This window comes from Silene latifolia, chromosome 4 (genome assembly GCF_048544455.1).
Source record: "Silene latifolia isolate original U9 population chromosome 4, ASM4854445v1, whole genome shotgun sequence".
Lineage (NCBI taxonomy): Eukaryota > Viridiplantae > Streptophyta > Magnoliopsida > Caryophyllales > Caryophyllaceae > Silene > Silene latifolia.
The window spans coordinates 42,870,008-42,891,154 of record NC_133529.1 but is presented as its reverse complement, the minus strand read 5'-3'; the positions used below and the strand labels follow the sequence as shown (position 1 = coordinate 42,891,154).

General features: G+C 38.2%; 3 protein-coding genes across 3 annotated transcripts; 2 read left to right on the top strand and 1 right to left on the bottom strand.

The window, feature by feature from the left end:
• Positions 1-6,536: 6,536 nt before the first annotated feature.
• LOC141651443 (uncharacterized) lies at positions 6,537-8,315 on the bottom strand. The gene has a single exon (XM_074459157.1). It carries the CDS (start codon positions 8,313-8,315, stop codon positions 6,537-6,539), a length of 1,779 nt encoding a protein of 592 aa, XP_074315258.1.
• Positions 8,316-11,169: 2,854 nt separating this feature from the next.
• LOC141651442 (uncharacterized) lies at positions 11,170-11,670 on the top strand. Its single transcript, XM_074459156.1, has one exon. It carries the CDS (start codon positions 11,170-11,172, stop codon positions 11,668-11,670), a length of 501 nt encoding a protein of 166 aa, XP_074315257.1.
• A 3,194-nt stretch (positions 11,671-14,864) lies between these two features.
• On the top strand, positions 14,865-15,542 carry LOC141651441 (secreted RxLR effector protein 161-like). Its single transcript, XM_074459155.1, has 2 exons — positions 14,865-15,344; positions 15,438-15,542. The coding sequence occupies exons 1-2, from the start codon at positions 14,865-14,867 to the stop codon at positions 15,540-15,542; spliced, it is 585 nt and encodes a 194-aa protein (XP_074315256.1).
• The last annotated feature ends 5,605 nt before the right edge of the window (positions 15,543-21,147 follow it).

Here is a 21,147-nt window from a genome sequence, read left to right as displayed (position 1 = left end):
TTTGTTTACTGCTATCTCCTGTCAGTGTCGGCCGGGGCATATAGACCATTGTTTTGTTTCCCGATGTTCCTTACCAGTGTCAGCTTGGGAGTTATAATAGAGTATGACATAAGAGAGAGTTGGTTATGGTGCTGTTGTTGTCATGGCATAGTAATATTCTGTTAATGGGACACAGCTGTGAGAGGTTGATGGAGTACTTTTGATCTTATTTTAGATGAGGCATTGGTGGACATAGTTGTGGCAAGAGAATTGTGGAGCATGTGTGGTATTGAACTAGAACTACATGTGGTTTAACACCTTTTCTTGGGACAACGAGTACGGAGTTTTGGGACTTAGCATCATGTCAAGTTAAGGGTGAATTTTGTGGTAATAAAGGAGATGAACTTTAGAAGCTAATGTGAGTATGTGTAACAATTGTGGATTGTGAGATAAGATTGTGGAGATGAGTGTATATGTATATAGAAGTATGTCGTTTTGTGGTAATGTAGAAGATATGGAGTAGTGGTTATACTGAGGATTTTATGATATACGTTATGGGAGTACAGAATAATGGAGGCACGAAAACTGTTAGAGAAAGAGAGTCATGGATATAGGAATGGTTGTAGGTCTTAAGGTTGTAGTGGGTTATCGTTGACATGTGGTGATAATGAGGTTTATGGGGGGTATAGAAAAGGACCTAGTATTAGTGAGTTACGAGGACGTAACATTTATCTTAAGAGGAGTAGAAAGGGACAAGAGAGTTTGATGGTCATACAAGTTGCAATTGGAAGTTTGAGTGTTGGTATAGAATAAGGATGGATTTGTGTGATGGTCGATTTTATTACAGGTTATGGCAGTGCTCGTAGTAGTATGAGGTTAGGAGTGTGAGTAAACTTCGATAGTGTTAACGGATTGTGTGATGATGTTTATGTGTGTGAGTAAACTTCGAGGACGAAGTTCGTTTTAAGGGTAGTAGAATGTAACATTCCGTTTTGATGGTTGATCTTGTCTGGTGGATTGTCTCGGTAATTGAGGATGTTAGTTAGCGTTATGAACTAATATAAAGTTGGAAACATTTAGGTTGTGGGTACCCAATAGTATTAGGGAGTTAGTATTGGGAAGCTATGCCATAGTTAAGACGATATCGTGAGCCATGTTGTGGAAGGAAGAGTGGTTGGTGGAGTTAGTGTTAGGGGTCCATGTTTTATAGGATGGGTTGGAACTTCGGGGACGAAGTTCTTTTTAAGGAGGGAAGACTGTAATACTACGGATTTCTTAGGCTTGTACTCGACCGAGTAGAGCCTACTCGGCCGAGTAGTGTAGGTTGTGTAGTCTGTTTGGCTACTGCCGAGGAATACTCGGCCGAGTATGATGAATACTCGACCGAGTAGAGGATACTCGGCCGAGTATACTCTATACTCGGTCGAGTATCCGGTCTGGCGAGTAATATTTCAGCGGTTTGATTCGGGAGTAATTAGGAATTATATATTCGCTAATCAGTTTCTAAAACGTCATTTGCAAACCTAATTAAACCTACGACACTCTAATCACTCCCAAATCTCTCCTCTATGTGTGTGGACATCGTAGCTATTGCATTCAATCTTTTATTCTTTCACCGGTAAGTCTTTATCCCTATGTTGTTGATGATTAATTCTAGGGTTTGTCTTTATTCATGAATTGGGGGAAATGGGGTTTTACAGTTAGTGATTGGAATTATATGATTGTTGTTGTAGGTGACGATGTGGTAATTGTTATGCATTTGTATGGTTGATTGCAGCGTAAGCGGATTGCGAAAAGGTAGGGTTTCCCTACTCAGTTCTGTTTAATTAATTTGAGATGTTGTGATTGTACTGTGTATAATTGTTATTATCTGCTGATCATCGGAGGATGGGTGTTGTGGTGACGGTGTTGGTGTGGTTATGTTGTGACGGTTGTGGTGTTGTGACAGCTGTGATGCTGTGTGTGATTGTGGTGGAGTCACTTGCGGGAGTGGCTTCACACCCTAGTTCGCCCTCCGTGGAACCCGTCACGGGAGGGGATGTGCACATTAAGGGACATGGATTGTTAGTCGCTCGCTGATGAGCTGGACTAGGTGGGGATGGGCTGCGGTCACCCACTGGCGGCGAGGATTACCTGTTGCGATGGGTAATCTGGCAGGGCTACACACTTCGGTGTGTAGTCGGTTACTGTGTAAGATCGGGAGACCGGTGATGGAAGATGATCAGCCGGTTACAATATTTGTTTGTCTTATCTTGATTGAACGGTACTGACCTCGTGTTGTTGTTTGTAAAACCTGCGGTGATCCATTCGGGGATGGTGAGCAGATTGTGACAGGTAATGCAGATGTTAGCTATGGGACAGTCATGGGGAGTCATCACGTCAAGTCTAGCTCCCGCTGTTATGAGTTTAGATGTCTTAGATTTCATTTGTTTTGAGACCTTTTACTTTTATTTTGAGTTGGTCTGAGATAATATAATCGCTAACTCTTTATACTTTAATAGATGTATTAATGGATTGTTACTCTTGATATATACTTACCTCGGGTAACCGAGATGGTAACAGCCTTTCATGCTAGGGTAGTCCTTGGTAAGGTACCTTGGTATGAGGGGGCGTTACAGAAAATGCGTGGCCACGCTCGGAAGGTATCTACAGTAGATAATTTCGGCGAGACACTTACTCTCCAGATCGAGGAAAGCACTCTTGATATGATCACTTGCGAGAACGACCTGCAAGACACCTTGCATTGAGTGGGAGATTGTAATAGGACAAGAGAATTGGTGACGCACACTTGTCTCGGACAAGTGGGAGATTGTTGGAGTATGTGTCCTCGACAATAGTGCGATCACATTATTAAACTCTTAATAAGGATACATAAAGGGATGATTCATTTTTATACGTCAACTGATCAACATTAATCGGTAATGATTGGCTGACTAGAGTTTGACATTACTGTCGTTTGACGGTGGTGATCAATTGATCCCTTAAGGTCACACCTAAAGGACAATTCCCTTAATAGATTAAATTAATTAATTGTATAATGATACATATTAATTAATTCCTTAAAATTGAACAATTTACATATGTGAGTGAGAATATGAATCTTATTGTAATTCGGTTAAATGAGATTCGTTTTAGTAAATAAAATGTTTTATATTACTAAATTTTTGTTTATGAAACAATTAAATTAAGAATGATCGGTTAATTATAATTACAATCTGTTGTATATTATATTAACGTAAACCATTTTATACACTTGTAATCATGAATTACTTATCAATTGTTATATATAATTGTATTAATATATGTAATGATATTTAATTGTTAAATATGCATTAATATTATTAAATAACATGTTACATGGTACATGTCACACATTATATGACAAAGTGACAATTGGCAAAAAATAAAATGGACTCTATATTACATGTGAAAACCGGTTTTATGAGGGAAATGGAAGAAATGGTTAAATTGTTTTATTAACTGGAAAACATAATGATTACAATGATAGCCTATTCTACACCCTAATAACCTTTGATAAGAACAATTGCAAAAGCATTTTTTGCATGCATTGGCTCTCCTCCCTCTCTCCTCCCAACCGGTTTTTCCACCCCCATAAGATAAGAATTGTTCTTATTTTTGGAGGTTCATTCTTACATAATTTACAACTCACTCTTCTCTCTTCTCTAAAATAAGTTTTAGATAAAATAAAATTGTTCTAATATCTAAATATACAAATTACTATAGTAGTAATACAAATATTATTAGATCATATTTTAAGGATGGCTACTAAAGTAATCTAGTCAATTATCTTGTAGTTTTAAGGGGGTTGTCTTGGTGCAACTAATGGGAGGTTCTTATACTATTGAGACAAGAAGGATCATCCAATTATTTTGAGCTCAAGAACAAGTAAGAAAGGTGTTCTTGCTTGTGCCCCAAATCCGATTTCCGCATTGTAAGAAGCTTTCTTATTAATCTTTGATTTAATTTTTGTTATGCATGCATAAGATCATCATCTATTTTAATGAGTAATTTAGATATAAAATTAAAGAGTTTAATTTAAGGGTTAATGAATTCTTTCAGACATGAGGGTTATGGAGAAGGGTCCTACGAGTGAGGAAATCGGTATGAAGGGGAAGGTGGCTGCCTTTTTTGGTGTGCCTCTGAAAGAGGCGAAACCACCGTTTTACAAGGGTGGTGGATTGACGGTTAAGAAATTGATAGAGCTTGCGGAGACGGGTAACCAGCATGACTCGCTGAGGGCTTACATGATGTTGTTGGTAGGACAGACTTTGTTTAAGGACAAGTCTGGTGATAGGGTTATTGCCCGTATGTTGTCGTTGTTTGATCAGTTGAGTGATATCGGCAAGTATGCTTGAGGGTCCACGACATTGGCCTACTTGTATCGACAGTTGGGGACGGGTTCGCGTAGGGAGGGTCAGGGTGTTAGCGGTTGTTTACCGTTGCTTCAGGCTTGGATATATGAGTAATTTCCCATGTTCCGACCACACTCCAGATATTATGTCGAGGGAGACCACTTGTCGAGGCTTGGTTATGGGTTCCTAGGTTTAAGGGAGATGTTCGGTTGTTGGAGCAGCACAGGCAGAGGTTGGACGGGCTTAGGGCGGAGCACGTGACGTGGCTCCCTTATGGTGTTAGTCCTCACTGGGCTTGCAGTATTTTGCTCTACTCGGGCCTGATTAGATTTCTGGATATAGTAGAGCCGTACCAGCCTGATAGGTGTCTCCGTCAGTACGGGTATGTCCAGGTTATCCCGGCAGCTATGCAGTTCCCGACTGTTGACTATCGTCCGGCTAAGCCGACCTTGGGTTATAGGCTGTCTTATGGAGATACTCCTGATTTGGAGTGGGGTTTGAGTGATGCCGTGATAGTTTTGAGAGAGCGGTTTGATCGGGCTTTGATGCCTTTTGAGAGTGATCCGCGCTACATGGTTTGGTATAGGAAGATTTCTCACCCACACTTCTACCCCCCTACACGCCGTACTCAGTTTGGCTCACTTCCTTTCAGCGAGGAGCCCGAGGTATCCCGAGCTATTAGTCGTCATTTCTCACAGATCTATAGACAGCCTACCGCGGACAGGAAGTGGCAATATGCGCGAAGATTGGTGGAGGAGATGGAGCCGTTCTTCAGAGCCGAGGACCATGCCGAGGATGATGCTGGGGATGATGATAATGATGATGAGAGTACCCCGTAGTGTATATTTTTATTGTTATCTATGGATATTTTTATTTGTGTTGTGTTGTGTATGGATATTTTATTCTCTTTGGTTATGTATGAATATTTTGTTTGTGTGAACAATGTCATGCATTGAAATGAACAAGTCGGCATTACATTTAGTTAAATTAAAGATTAATTAAAATAGACTTAATGAAATTATATAAAACACGCATGACGGAAGTACATAAAACTTAATTAAAATACAACTGTAATTGAACGTAGTTTAACGGAATTGAAAATCACAACTTTATTTAAAACTAGTTTAAATCCAACTCAATTATCTTCCGATGATGAAGATGACGATTCCAGATCTTGTACATAATCTCGAGCCTCAATTTTTTCATGTTGGCTAGCAACATATTGATCATAGAAATCAATGATGTCGAGTTTGATATTTCCTAGGTTGAATACTCTACCGGCACACAATTCTGATAGTGTTGCGTAATCGAGCACAGTCAGTATGCGCTCAAAATAGACAAGGACATCACTTTTTAACCTGCGAAACTCCCACATCTTTTCGGTTAATGTTTCATCAGAAACAACCTCATCAGTAATTGCTGGAGTTAATATATCCTCTGGGTTTCCGGCTAAGATGATACAAAGGCTGCCAAGTGGAGGATTTTCAAGCAAGTGCCATACAGTGGCATTTGGAACGACTAATTCAAGGCGAGACACTAGCACTGGTAAATCCGCAACGATTGAATCGATCCTTAGTTGATAAGCTCTGATTTTTTGAGTATTTGTGAGAACCATTTTAGTATTGTAGTGAATCGAGTTTTTTTCAATAGTGAATAAGATGGGATGTTATGATTGAAATGGAGATAGCAAGGGCTATTTATAAGAAGTCAGATTAAAACGATAACATTTTTTAAAATTTGTAACGGTATTTTTGAATTATAACGGGTATTCTTTAATTATAACAGTATTTTTTGAATTTAAACGGTATTTTTGAATTGTAACGGTATTTTTGAATTTAAACAGTACTTTTTGAATTGTAACAGTATTTTTGAATTTAAATAGTACTTTTTGAATTTTAATGGTATTTTTGAATTTTAACAGTAATTTTTGAATTGTAGCGGTATTTTTGAATTGTAACGGTATTTTTGAATTTAAACAGTACTTTTTGAAATTATAACAATGACATTTATAATTATAACAGTCATTTTTAAAAATTATTACATAATCAAACTTTAAATACATTATCAAAGTTTAATTTCCTTGCAGTTTCTGGGTCAGGTATTTTTGAATTTAAACAGTACTTTTTGAAATTATAACAATGACATTTATAATTATAATGGTCACTTTTTTAAATTATTACATAATCAAACTTTAAATACATTATCAAAGTTTAATTTCCTTGCAGTTTCTGGGTCAGTTGGTGTGGAACACCGTCTTCTGCCATAAACTTTAGGTGTCGTTCCCATCAACGTATGCCATTTCTCGATGTTTGTCTTGTACAAATCAGCATATGGTGCAACCGAGGGGTCTTTTGACCCTTGCCAGAAAGGATCGATCGGTGGCATCGGTGCATCTCTCGATGGTACTCGACAATGCAATCTCATCCAATGGAGATGGTAATTTACGATCCATAAAACACTGTATGGCCTCGACACTTGGGCTGTGGGCCTTAGAGGTAAGTATGTACTACATTGGCAACTACGAGATTCTCCAACTTCATCCTGGGCGATGACACAAATAGTCCAGTTAAACAACGATGCAAAGACAAACAAATATTCCCCGTACATCCAATGGTGACTCCCACATCCTCCACTGCCGGTAAACTCGATCCGTCTCAATGTCTCCTGGTATCTAGTCAAACCCGTAGGCAACGCACAACTATCATCAAAAAATTCCTTGTAGACCTCGTATTCCTTAATCTCCTCAATACCCCAGTCTCTCATGACTAAATGGTCACTTTTCCGACCCCGCGCAGCATGTGAGACTACCCGATAACCACAATGACCATCATTACCGACATCTACCCAACCATCAAAGAAATCCCATACATCTTCAGGGACCGCATATTTTTTAGTCCAAGTTGACAAAAGTCCCTTAGTGTAGCCGAACTCCAACGGCGCACCAACCGGTCCTTGATCAAAATCACCCACCGTATGTTGAACAAATGTCGTCGCAGGAGTAGAAACTTTCGCAGCCTTCCTCTTTGCATGCTCAAATCCCGACTTGTTCCGAGTAGTAGAACCCCTCGGTCTCCCTTTGGGGTTTTCTCTAACAGGAGGTGGTAGAATTTCCTCGTCTTCCGGGTGAAGACCATCTCGCATTTTCTCAATGATTACCCGTTTCTTAGCTGGGTCACTAGCTCTAGCTTCCGCAATAAGCTCCTCCAACTCATCATTATCAGTCTTGGGTATCGTTTGGACATTTTTGTACTCCAAGGTCCTCCAATAAGCGTGAACATCTTTAAGATGGACCCTCTTACCCGTTCTTTGCAAATGGATCAATGTACAAGCACAAGGTAACCCATGAGTATCCCTTAGCACACATCCACAATGGACTTCCAACACATTCCCGAGTTTTATCCCTCTCTTAATCTCTTCTTCCATTATCTCAATGGCATTGATAGACACATTTCCTTGCAACAATGAAAATACACGATCTCCATTTCGCGGCCTACTCCTCGAAACCTCTAGCTCATATCTAATCTTCAAGTGTTGCGCTTCAAGCATGGAATGAATACGGGGCCACATAGTGTCAATGTTTAGGTTGACACTCTTCAACCAAGCTTTTAAAAGTGAATGAGAGGACTCTACCCGGGAAGTGGCCGTGTTTCCAAGATGTAAGTATTGGTTTGTATAGCAGCTCGCGAACTTCTTCCTGTATTTACCCCATGTATTGATCACATAAATCACCAACTCTTCCCACTTTTCACTAAAAGATTCCCAAGCGCTCCTAAACTCATCAATGGTGGATGCATTGATCACGCGGTACCAACCGCTTTCTTTACTGTGCATTATGATATATTTGTACCACATCAATTTCTCCATTGAGAGTGCTTGTTTCTCCATAGCACGGTTAATGTGCCAACGACATAAAAGGTGAGGAGTGCTCGGATAAAGGGACTCAAGAGCGGTGATCAAAACCATCTACCGATCAGTGATAAAGGCAGAAATAGATGAACTCGTACAACTGAGTAGCTCCCCTAATCTCATCAACATCCACCCATAATCGTTTTCCGACTCTTGACGGAAGAAGCACCGCAACAATTAAGAAGGAACACCCACACGGTGTTACACCAACAACCTCAACAAGAGCAATTTTGTAAACATTGGTCTTGTTGTCGAGTCAATAAGAACCACGTGTGGATAAGCATGGAAGAGTTTAACGGCTTTCGGATGAGACATAAAAACATGACTGAGCTCCTTTGTCTCGGGATCTGATTTGTACCATTCCACATACTTAGCAGCAACGGCTAGAGCCAACATTTGTTGAACGATATTCCGTGTTCCTCTAATTTCACGCCGAACCTTGTTTGCCTCGCTATAAATTTGGGCGCTTGTAGGTTGGGGTTTATCGCGGGTTCTTTTATGAAGATCATTTTTAATATCTCTCAAGGAAATCGATGCCCAGACTTGTTGCCTCACGAACTCTTTCTCTTCGGCATCCAAACCCGCAAAATGCCTATCACCGTCTTTGTACTTTGCTACCTGGTGGTTGTGATATCCACCTTTCTTCGAGGTTAAAATGTTCCAAACAATCAACTCCTTCCCATTTATATCATTAGCCCGGTTCTCCACGGCTCGAACCCGAAACAAACACTCACACTTAGATGTCCCTTTCTTTTTAGGCTTGTCGGGAATTTCGGGATCGATCTTCTTTCTGGTTTGGCCGTATCTTGAACAACGAAAGTATGAGCCTTGCAACTCGGGTTGTTTACGATTTTTGGACCCATTTGATGCTTTTACTAAGGCAAACCCGTTATCAAAAGCTATTTTCTTAGCCCAATCAAACGCCCCACCCCGACTCGCAAAACATGTTACCGTCTCAAATAGGTGGTTGTAATTAACACCGTTTACACCAAACACCTCAAATGAATCTTGTTAACACGCAAAATTAATAATGGTTAGATGCTAAAATATGTAAAACGACCTAAATTTATGAAAAAAAAAAACTAAATAAAATGATGAAAAACCAATTTAATAGTCCGAACCATGAGCGGACAATGAATATTCACGTCCGTCACCAGGACAGACGTGAATAGTACACGTCCCTCCTCACAAAGGACGTGAACAGTGCACGTCCCAGACCTTAATGGACGTTGATAATCAACGTCTACCCATGGAGGACGTAGAAATTCATCGTCCCCTTCCATGATGGACGTAGACATTCATTGTCCCTATCCAGGAAAGAGTTGAATGTTCGCGTCCTTGTCCATGAGGGACAATGAATGTACACGTCCCTCTCCATGAGGACAATGAATGTACACGTCCCTATTGACGACAAACAAATATTTGCGATGGCTATTGGACGTGTTGTGTTCGATTCATCCTAATTCTATTCACAAGGTAATTCAATATACTAATTCTATGAAGACTTAACATGTAATGCAATATATATACTAATTGGATTCATATCAACTTAGCATGTAATTCAATAATCATACTAAATTCGATTGAAATAAAAATAGATTGTGTAATTACTTACCGATGAATCGTTGTTAGCATTTGATGTGGATTGCTCGTTGTTTGACATTGAATCGTTGTTAGAACATTCGCTTTTAGAACATCGACTTTTTTTTAAGTGTTTTTTGTTTGGGAGAGTTTGGGAGAAAATAGGGTGGAGAGAGGGAGAGGAAGGGTAGGGGGCGTCTTTTTTATGAAAAGCGTCGACGATTTGTTATAAAACGTCGACGACGTTTTACAGCCCTCAAATTTAAAAATCCGTCATAATAGCCCATAGGTCGGCCTAACAAATTACAAAAACCAACCCATTAACACAATAGTCCATATAAATAAACCACTCTCCTCAAACCCTAACCCTATCATCTTATAATACACCATGCCTCTCTTCTCTCTCCTTCTCTACACACCGGTGACTCGTCTCATCAAAACAACCCACACCAATCAAATTTCCTTCTATTTTTTCCGTCCAAACATTCATGTTTTCCAAATTCCTTGTCATATTCTATGATTCTTAGTGAGTTTGTTCATTTTTATCATTCTCTTTTTTGCTAAATTTTCTATTTTTTCAATTATGTTGCGATTGATTATGCAATTTTTAAAAAACCAATATTCGTTATTTCGAGTACTATATTGACTAATACATGTTCGAATAGGTGGCATGATTACCATTTGAAGGAAAATGGACGAATGCATGTCCGAATTTGTCTGAATTGATTCTATGTTTCGCAAGTTTTGTGCTATTTTTTCGATTATTTCATCAATTTGTTAAGAAAGTACTTCGTAATTTTATTTTATATTATTACAGATGTTTTCATAATCATTGAAATTTAACTTATAGCTATAAGAGTGTAAGACCAATTGAACATAAAAATAACTCTCATTTTTATGACTATTTCATTTGGTTTATATCGTTTAAATATTAAAATTTCTATTTCATTTTATTAATGAAATTTTAAATAAATACTTTGTTTTGGTTTGTTGTTTTTTAATTTATATATTTGAGACAATATTTATTGAAGGATATGACGGAATATTATCCACATATTGGAGTATTATTGTGCAAATATTGAGTCAAATATATCTTAGCTATTTTAGTTAATTGTATATTTGTTACCACGTTTATAGGCTCGTCTTTAGCAAGTGTATATTGCATTTTATGTGTATATAAACAATGTATTTTGTATCTCTTCATCATCAATAAGAATACAATCACATTATTCATCTCCTGTTCTTTGTCACTTAGTTTTTCATGGCATCATAGAAGTGAGTATATATCGATCCTTTTTTCTTTTCGCTTTTCATCACGAAAATAATCAAAATGACACAGGGAGTAGGAACCCTTATTAAATCCGATCAAAAATACGAGAGCATACCACCTTCCTCACCACTGTATCTTCATCCAAGTGAGAGCCCGAATTTATCTTTATCACAAATTATTTTCGATGGGGATAATTACCAATTGTGGGCGGATGTTGTACGAAACGGTCTCGATGCCAAAAACAAATTAAGTTTCATCGAGGGTACCGTGAAAAAGCCGGAGGTTGTGGAAGGCGAGGCAGAGACTCTCGAAGCCGTTGCTTGGAGACAATGCAACGCAATTGTTAAGGCGTGGTTGAGAAATTCAATCCACCAAAAACTTCATCCAAGTATCGCCTTTTCCGGAACCGTAGTGGATATCTGGAAGGAACTACGTGATCGATATTCTACCGGAAACGCGCCTCGGGTTCACCAACTTAAAAGCGATATAACCGAGTGCAAGCAAGGGAAAAAATCAGACCGTAGTCGAGTATTATGCTCAATTGAAGGCTATTTGGGATGAATTAGGAACCTACAGTAAAGTACCACCATGTACTTGCGGAGCGGCCACTGCAATGATTAAAGAACGAGAAGAAAAAGTTCACCAGTTTTTGATGGGGCTCGATAACGCTCTTTACGGCCATGTCCGATCAAACTTATTAATGGAAGATGAGATTGCTTCTTTGAGCAGAGCGTATGGTCTCATTCTCCGTGAAGAACGTCACCGGGCAGTCACTAAGGTGAAGGAGGAAACTTCAGAGGCAGCCATGGCCGCACAAGTTACTGGGGGAGCAAATCGTGGTGTTGAGTCAACTAAAGATGGTGAAGCATCAAGCGTAATCAGATGCACACATTGCAATAAATTATGGCATACAGAGGATAAGTGTTGGGAAAAGATGGGCATCCAAGGATGAGGAAGAGCTCATGGACGCTATGGAAGCCGCGGAAGAGGCGGCAGAGATCGTGGGGGTCCAAGCCAGCAGGCTCATGCCGCGACTGTCAGTGAAGAAGACAGACAAGGGTTCACGGCTGATGAAGTTGTTCAATTGAGAACTTTATTAAACAACAAGGTTGAAGGTAGTCAGCCAAAATCAGGTACGAATGATAATAAATACGGTCATTGGTTACTCGATAGCGGATGCTCGCATCATATGACAGGTAGGCGCGACTTGGTCGAAGATATTTGGCAGAGGAAGAAGTCGACTATAAGCCTGCCAGATGGGTCACAAATTGTGACAGAACAACATGGAAGAGTGACTTTAAACGATAATTTTACTCTCAAAGACGTCCTTTATGTCCCGTCCTTAACTTGTGATTTAATCTCTATACAACAATTAATTACGGAAAACAATTGTGTAGTGACTTTTTATAACGATCATTGTGTTATACAGGACCAATCTACGAGGATGAAGATTGGGCGGGGTGAGCATAATGACGGGGTCTATTATTTGAAGGGTGAACGACGGAATATGGTGGCGCAAGCAAGTACTAGTACTGATTCACGTTTGTAGCACAAGCGACTCGGGCACCCATCAAGTAGTATTTTACCTTTCTTTTACGATTTAGTTGGTTTTAATTTGTCTTGGAATTCTAATACTATTTGTGACCCGTGTTGTCAGGCCAAACAAACTCATTCGGTTTTTAAATCTAATAATAAGAGAAGTATGGAATTATTTGCCCTTATACACTATGATATTTGGGGACCTTACCACACCAAAATTTTGTCGGGAGCCCATTACTTTCTCACTATTGTTGATGACCGAAGTAGACTTGTTTGGGTCCAATTGATGCGTGATAAGGGTGAAGTAAGTGACCTTATGATTAAATTTTGTTGAATGACCAAGACACAATTTGGGAAGGAGGTTAAAGTGGTGCAAAGCGATAATGGTATAGAATTTTTGTCAAATACCATGAAAGATTACTACAATGAGTATGGTATGCTTTTTCAAACTAGCCAAGTTGACACCCCACAACAAAATGGTAGGGTGGAACAGAAATATAGACATATTTTAGAGAAAGCACGAGCTCTTCGCTTTCAAGCAAACCTACCTACTAATTTTTTTTTTTTTTATTTTTTTTTTTTGGGGGGGAGGGGGAATGTGTTCTAACCGCTGTGTATTTAATAAATAGAACGCCCACTCGTTTGCTTGATGGATTAACCCCTCATGAAATTTTATATGGTAAACGACCTTGTTTTGACAACATTCGAGTTTTTGGAAGTGTGTGTTATGCTCATAATAAAGACAGGCCCAAGGATAAATTCAATGAGAGAGGTAAAAGATGCATTTTCGTGGGTTACCCTCATAGCAAAAAAGGGTGAAAAGTTTACGATTTAAAGAAAAAGAAAATTTTTGAGTCAAGAGACGTCATTTCTTATGAGAACATTTTCCACTTTACTGATGCACAACCCACGAATCAGCAAGACCTTAAGCACATTCATGAGTCTGGAACACAATTTTTCGACGACGTGTTGTTGTTAGTCATGAGCAGTTGTCAATGAAAAAGAAACAGAAACTAATGATAATGAGGCAGGAGATAATGAAGGGAATGAGATGAATTTCGACAGGGAGATGTTTGTGCAGGGTACAGAACCGGATGTTGCTGAAATACGGCCAGAAACAGCGACTGAAATACAGTCTGAAACAGCGACAGAAGGACGAGGTGCTCGCCAAAAATTCGACCCCTATTGGAAAAAGGACTATGTTTGTAAATCAACCCGTCTCATAGACCCGGTTGTTGCTGCTCACTCGCCCCAATCCACACCCAAGGAGAAAGGTACTTGTTATTCTTTGGTTAATTACGTCACTACCAATTGTTTTTTTGATAATTACAGGAGCTTTTTCGCCAAAGTGGATGCAATACGAGAACCACGAAATTACAATGAAGCTTCGAAAATAAGGGAGTGGCAGCAGGCCATGGCAAAAGAATTTGATGCGCTTGAAGCAAATGGGACATGGAAAATTGTTGATCTTCCGAAAGGCAAAAGACCAATTGGTTGTCGATGGTCTTACAAAGTAAAGTATAAGGCGGATGGCTCCATCGAAAGATACAAAGCAAGGCTCGTTGCGCAAGGATACACACAAGTTGAAGGCATGGATTATCACGGAACATTCGCACCAGTAGCAAAGATGACAAGTGTCCGTTGTTTGCTTGCTGTAGCTGTTTAGAAAGGGTGGTCAATTACTCAATTGGACATCAACAATGCATTCCTTCACGGTGATTTAGATGAGGAAGTATATATGAGAATGCCACCTGGTTTCGAAAAGGAAGGATCAACGAAAGTTTGTAAGCTAACCAAGTCGTTATATGGGCTCAAGCAAGCTTCGCGGAATTGGTTTGCTAAATTGACGGAGTCTTTGACAAGGTATGGCTTCATTCAATCTGTGGCTGACTACTCGTTATTTACTTATAATAAAGATGGAATTTTTATCGGGATTTTGGTGTACGTGGATGATATGATAATTATAAGTGATAGCGAGGAGCAACCGTCTCAAGCTTTTTCTTGATCGTAGTTTCGGTATTAAAGACCTTGGGAGACTCAAATATTTTCTCGGAATTGAGGTAGCAACCGGAACTAAAGGCCTTTTTCTTAACCAAAGAAAATATGCTCTAGAAATTATAAAAGAGGCAGGTTTGGAAGGAGCTAAGCCAATCGACTTACCCATTCAACCAAATCACCAATTAGCTTTGGCAGAGGGAGTCTTATTACATGATCCAATGAAATATCGACGCCTTATTGGACGACTCATGTACTTGACAATAACGAGGCCAGACCTTGTATACGCAGTCCATATATTAAGCCAATTTGTGCACGCCCCAAGGAAAGAACATTTGGATGCGGTATTAAGGACTATACGGTATATTAAAGGAAGCCCGGGTAAGGGAATTGTGATCGAACGTAATAATGATCTATTGTTACGTGGTTACTCGGACTCAGATTATGCAAGGTTCCCACTAACAAGGAGGTCATTGACCGGATACTTTGTCACCTTAGGACACTCGCCAATTTCGTGGAAGGCTAGGAAGCAAACGACTGTGGCCAAGTTGAGTGCAGAGGCGGAGTATCGTGCGCTAGGTGCGGTGACTAGTGAAGTAATTCGGCTCAAATGTTTTCTCAAGTCACTTGGACTTAACCATAGAACACCCATTGAAGTGTTTTGTGACAACACAGCCGCCCTAAATATTGCTAAGAATCCGGTATTTCACGATTGCACCAAGCATATCGAGGTAGATTGTCATTTTATACGACATTACATTATGAATAAAACTATTTTGACTTCTTATATACAGAGTAAAGATCAAGTGGCAGACGTCTTTACAAAGGCGTTAGGAGGAGAAGCTTTTCATTTTCTTAGATCCAAGTTGGGTATTAGCTTACCAAGTGCTCCAACTTGAGCGGGAGTATTGAAGGATATGGCGGAATATTATCCGCATATTGGAGTATTATTGTGCAAATATTGAGTCAAATATATCTTAGCTATTTTAGTTAATTGTATATTTGTTACCACGTTTATAGGCTTGTCTTTAGCAAGTGTATATTGCGTTTTAGGTGTATATAAACAATGTATTCTGTATCTCTTCATCATCAATAAGAATACAATCACATTATTCATCTCCTGTTCTTTGTCACTTAGTTTTTCAATAGTTGTCCTTTTATTCTTTTGGTATACATCCAGTAAAAGAATTTGCAAAATATTTGTCTTAAATTAGTTACTTTGTTTTAGTTTTCAATTTATGGGTTTAATAATTATTCATTCTTTTTTTTATCAATATTCTCACTTGTGTGATTTATGCATCTCTGGGTTTTGTTTTGGCCTTTTCGGGCTTTCAATTAATTATCGGCTATTCTCTAATTTCTGGGATGTGTTTGGACATAATTTAGGAACATAATTTCTGGGTATTGTGACATTATATTCATCAGAATTATAAGATTATTTAGTATTGGAAATAATTTATGGACAATGCTGACAATTAATTAGTGTTTAATTTTTTTATTTTATATATTTATATTATAACTTAAATTTATATATTTAAGTTATAATTACATTCATTATTAAAGAAGTTGTAACTTTGTATTGTAAATGATCAATTGAAATATTCAGAGTGAGAAAGCATGAAATGGCTCAATTAATTCCATCTCAAGAACGTGTCTTCTGAAATTTAGCAAAGACAATTGACCTTTGAAAAAATTGACATCAGCACTGTGGTTGTTCCTTTAATAAATAGGATCCCATTAAACTGATGACCCGATAATTATTAGGCTTGATATTGGTCAAAATGAAAGTGAAGGCTCTGTTTTTTCTGGCTTAATTTCAGCTGATTTCAATTCAGTTTAGCTTTATTCGATTCAGTTGATATATCATTCGACCCGAATAATCCGACTTGAGCACAATTTGACTCGAACCTGACTCGACCCAAAAAGGTAGGTTGACTTGATATGAACCGATCTAACCCAATCTCGGCTACACTGACGCGGTTGCCACCTCACTGTTTTTCCGAATCAAATGTAACGCGCGGTTGCCACCTCATTGTTTTTTTCGAATCAAATGTAACGCATTCAGTCTACTCCTTCTATACTTGTCCACAAATTCTGTTTAAGAATCGGACACTGCCCGTCTTAAACTTAAGATAGGTCAAATATACCATATAGGATGAATAAGATAAAAGCAGAACGTATTGGAAAAAGTAAAAATTTGTGCAATATAAACACGTGGAATGATATTTAATAGACCCGACCTGAATGACTTGACCCGATAAGGCTAACCCGAGACCCGAAAGTGACCCGAACTTGCTTAACCTGAATATGACCCGAAACCCGAATCCGACCCGACCCTAACCTTGATTGACCCAATGTTGACACGATCCGAGATGACCCGATCTGAAAAGACCCGACTCATAATTGACTCGATTCAAAATGACTTAAAGTGATTCAAAATTACCCGAAACGACAAGTACTAAGTCATATTAATGTTATATGCATCAAAATAGGGTTTCATTGGTTACATCAATTCCTAATAAATATTCCCTCCCATCCAAACCAAAGGTAACAGTTACTTTATCACACTTGTCGAGGTACGTTTTGTAACGTGAATATCTTTAGTTGCACATTATTAAAAATTATAAAAATTTGATATTCTTATAGCATTCATGACGATAAATCAAACAAGATCTCACATGACTATATTTTGTCTTATAGATTAAGAATAATATCAAAAATTCCATACGATTCATGAATAGTGCAAAAAAGCAAGTGTTACTTTTGGTTTGGATGGGAGAGAGCAGTTAAATTTATAAGATAATATTTCTTAGGGTTATTTGACGGGAATAATCCAAACTATCACCGACCTTCTCAAAATAATCCAAGCTATTGTGTAACCCAAAATAATCTGATTTTATCTCTCATTTATCTTCTATTGCTTCTGTCTTACTAGTCACTTGTTATTACCGGTTAATAGAAAACTTTTGTGGGTTACCTTCATTTTCTTAAGCCAATCTTCATCTTCTTCATTATCATTACCAACATAACTTTCCCATTTACTTCTTTCAATTAATTTCTTCCTCCATTAATTTCCAAAATTCTTCCTTTATTTTCTTACCAGCTCTTCTTTACGATCACCTAGTTATAAAGAGTGTTAGGACTAAATTCCAGTAGTCGATCAAGTTTTTCATAGAATATAAAAGTCAGAAAAATCAAATCTGACATCCCTCCCCTTCATAGATAAAATACTCCAATCTATCTACTGTTTCATTAATGATGAAGTGAATCAAAACAAGTGAATGAGTGAATATGACAGCCCCTCCCCTTCAAACATAAACACTCGTGGTAATGATTACTCTTGTATTTCCATTGATTCTTCTTCGTCTTCCACTAATTATGATAATCTTTACAAATTAATTCCAAATAACAATCTTGAGCATCACTTTTATCTTTACCATCTTTATAATTCTAGATCTGCTCGTGTGTTGGCATTTTATGGTGGTTGGCTATGTTGGGTTGTGGTTTCGCGGGTGGTTAATTGATGACAGGTGGTACGCGCTGTAGTTGGTGGTGTCAGGTGGGTGAATGGTGAGGAGCTATGTCAATATTTTTTGTTTAACCTCAGAGAAATCCCTAATCCTATGTCTAAAAACATAGACAACCCCAGAAATATTGAACTCCCCGACCGTAAACCATAATCCAAATTTTCAACCAAACAAAACCATAAATCAAATTCAACAACAAAAACTGAGCAAGTTCCCAAAATTCCCAAGTTCCTCGTCTTGTTTACTTTATAATTGAGGTATTTTAGTTCGACTCCGACATAGAGATGATTGTTGTGATGGTTCAATTGGTGGGGCTTTGTGATAGTGTTAATGTTGGGGAATAGTGGTAGTCGCCGGTGATGAGGATAAGGTGTTGAAATCCGGTGGCGGAGTGGTGGTTGGATTGATGAATAATTATAGAGGAGAATCTTAGATATGTCAATTTTATATTGCCCGAAATATTTTCAAAGTAAAGAAATAAATGACCTATTAAACCAGTAAGCAGTCACTTAGATTGTTTTAAGAACATAGTATCAAAAGCTGAGTTTATTGTAGGATAAATCTTAATTAGGATTATTTTGAGAATGAGGCCAATAGTTTGGATTATTGTTATCAATTAAAATAGTACTAAGGAGTCTGTTTGGTTGATTAAGGAACTTCAAGTTCCTAGGAACTTTCAATTCATAGGAATTACTCCCTCCATACCACACCAATGGTAACATTGACTTTTTCACACTTGTCGAGACACGTTTTGCAACGTGAATATCTTTCGTTATACATTATTAAAAATTATAAAAATTTGATATTTTTATAGCACTCATGACGATAAATCAAACAAGATCACACATGACCATATTTTGTCTTATAGATTAAGAATAATATCGAAGATTCTCTACGACCATGAATAGTGTCAAAATTCTCAATGTTACCATTGGTGTGGTATGGAGGGAGCAAGTTCTATCATCCAATTCGGGTGAATTCGGCAAAATCGTTTGATTGCCCATGAAGAAATTAAATTTCGCAGGAACTTCCAATGACCAAGGCAGGAGTAGGTAAGCCACCTCCCACATTATGTAGCCATTGGAAATTTCTAGAAGTTCCAATTCCTACATTCTCCCCCAAAAAATGGCAACCAAACAACCTTGTTTGTAATTTATTTTCGCAGTACGTTTTTTACTCATTATAGTACATTTTTCACAATTTTTTCCATTTACATACCCTTAACCAAAAAAAACTCAATAAAGTAATTTTCTCAATTCCAAACAAATAAAATCTCTCAAATCAATTGAACAATTCAATTGCGGATCTCAATTCGTATGTTAAACATCTATTTGATTTATTGATTGCCAATTACCGGACAAACAAATGTTTTCTTTAACTAATTGGGTAAAAAAAATTTGATTAATTTAGAGTGGGTTAGGGTTTGGTCAATTTAGTGTTTTGTGTGGTGGTTAAGGGGCTGCACGGGTGGACTGGTGGGATGAGTGGCCGACAAGTGAAAAGGCGGCACTGGCGCGGTACGATCAGTGCATGTGGTGGGCGGCATTAAGGGAGACGGTTTTGAGGGCTTCTTACTTTCACATAGTGATGGGGTTGGCGGTAGTGGGTTGGTCAGTTGGCAATGATTGAGGGTGAGCGATCGAGTGGTGGTGATGATGTTCACCGGAGGGAGAGGTTGGTGAGGGTGGTTGAGTGGTAGGTTTGGTTAGTGGTCGGGAGTTAAACTGTACTATACTATGCATAGTAATTTTGTTTTTTTTTTCCAGAATGCAAGTTTATGAAACCAATATATGTGTGAAAATAATTTATTAACGATAATTTATGAACGTATTACATAATTATTTGTGTTTTGAAATAGTTTGTTAATGTAGTACATGATTAGCGTATAATTTAAATTTTGTTCATTGGTGGAAATTAGAGGAGAATGAGTTTGTGAAATTAGAGAGAATATATTAGAGAGAAGTTAGAGAGAGAAAATGGAAGAGGAAATGAGAGGGGTATATCTGTCAATAGTGTACTGCGATGAGTTTTTCAAGTAGTAACCGAACGACTCCTAGATGTGTGTTTGGCTTGACTTAAAAAGTGTGTTTGGACTTAAAATACTTTTTGGCCGAACACATCATTTTTTGAAAGCTAAAAAAAATTTCTCAAAAACCAAAAATTCATCCTTTTGCCCTTAAAAATAGAGGCAGCAATTTGGTACTTCTGCTTTCAAAAAGCACTTTTAAAATTAAGCTTAAAAAACAAAAACGCATTTTCAATAAGTAGGTCAAACATACCCAACTAAAGTGTTTTAGCCATTAACCAAAAACGACTCAACCCAAAATGAGGCATATCCGAAAGTGACACAGCCAGAAGTGACCCGATAAAATATTATTCGAAATTGATCAGAAACCCGACCCAAAATGTATGACAAATCCGAAATAATCTGACCTATACCCGACCCATCTGACACCTCTAATATTTAACATGTCTTACAAGAATAGGGTTTTTTTTTGTCAAACACAACCTTTAAAATTTTTTTTTTCCAAACACCACCTTTAAAAAAAAAGTTTATCAAACACAACCTTTAATAAAAAAAAATTTCGTCAAACACGACATTTTGGGCAAAGTTTGAGCACTTATAATGGGGTGACTTTCAATCGATGTTTGAGATAGCAAACGAGGTCGGTTTGAGGTGTTCTTGAACTCGTTGGAAAGGTGGGAGTACAGGATTTCCAGCGGTTGTCAACACGGTGGTCAAAGGTGGCTTTATGTGGGGTAAATTGGTGTGTAAAGTAAGGTTGGTCACATGGGGTTGATGTAAGACAAATTAGGATTTTTCCGTGGGTAAATTCACTCTTCTTGAACTACCACTTGTAACCAACGACCACCACAAACAACACAACTACGACATACCCTGCACTCCCGTCAACCTACATACCAAATTTCAGACAAAACCAAACATCATAACCCCATTAAAAGACCCTTGAAAACC

Coding starts and splice junctions, on each gene's coding strand:
- LOC141651443 (XM_074459157.1), bottom strand. CDS start 8,315: ATGGTTTTGATCACCGCTCTTGAGTCCCTTTATCCGAGCACTCCTCAC.
- LOC141651442 (XM_074459156.1), top strand. CDS start 11,170: ATGACACAGGGAGTAGGAACCCTTATTAAATCCGATCAAAAATACGAG.
- LOC141651441 (XM_074459155.1), top strand. CDS start 14,865: ATGAAATATCGACGCCTTATTGGACGACTCATGTACTTGACAATAACG. Junction 15,345..15,437: donor TAAATATTGCTAAGAATCCG/GTATTTCACGAT, acceptor TCTTATATACAG/AGTAAAGATCAAGTGGCAGA.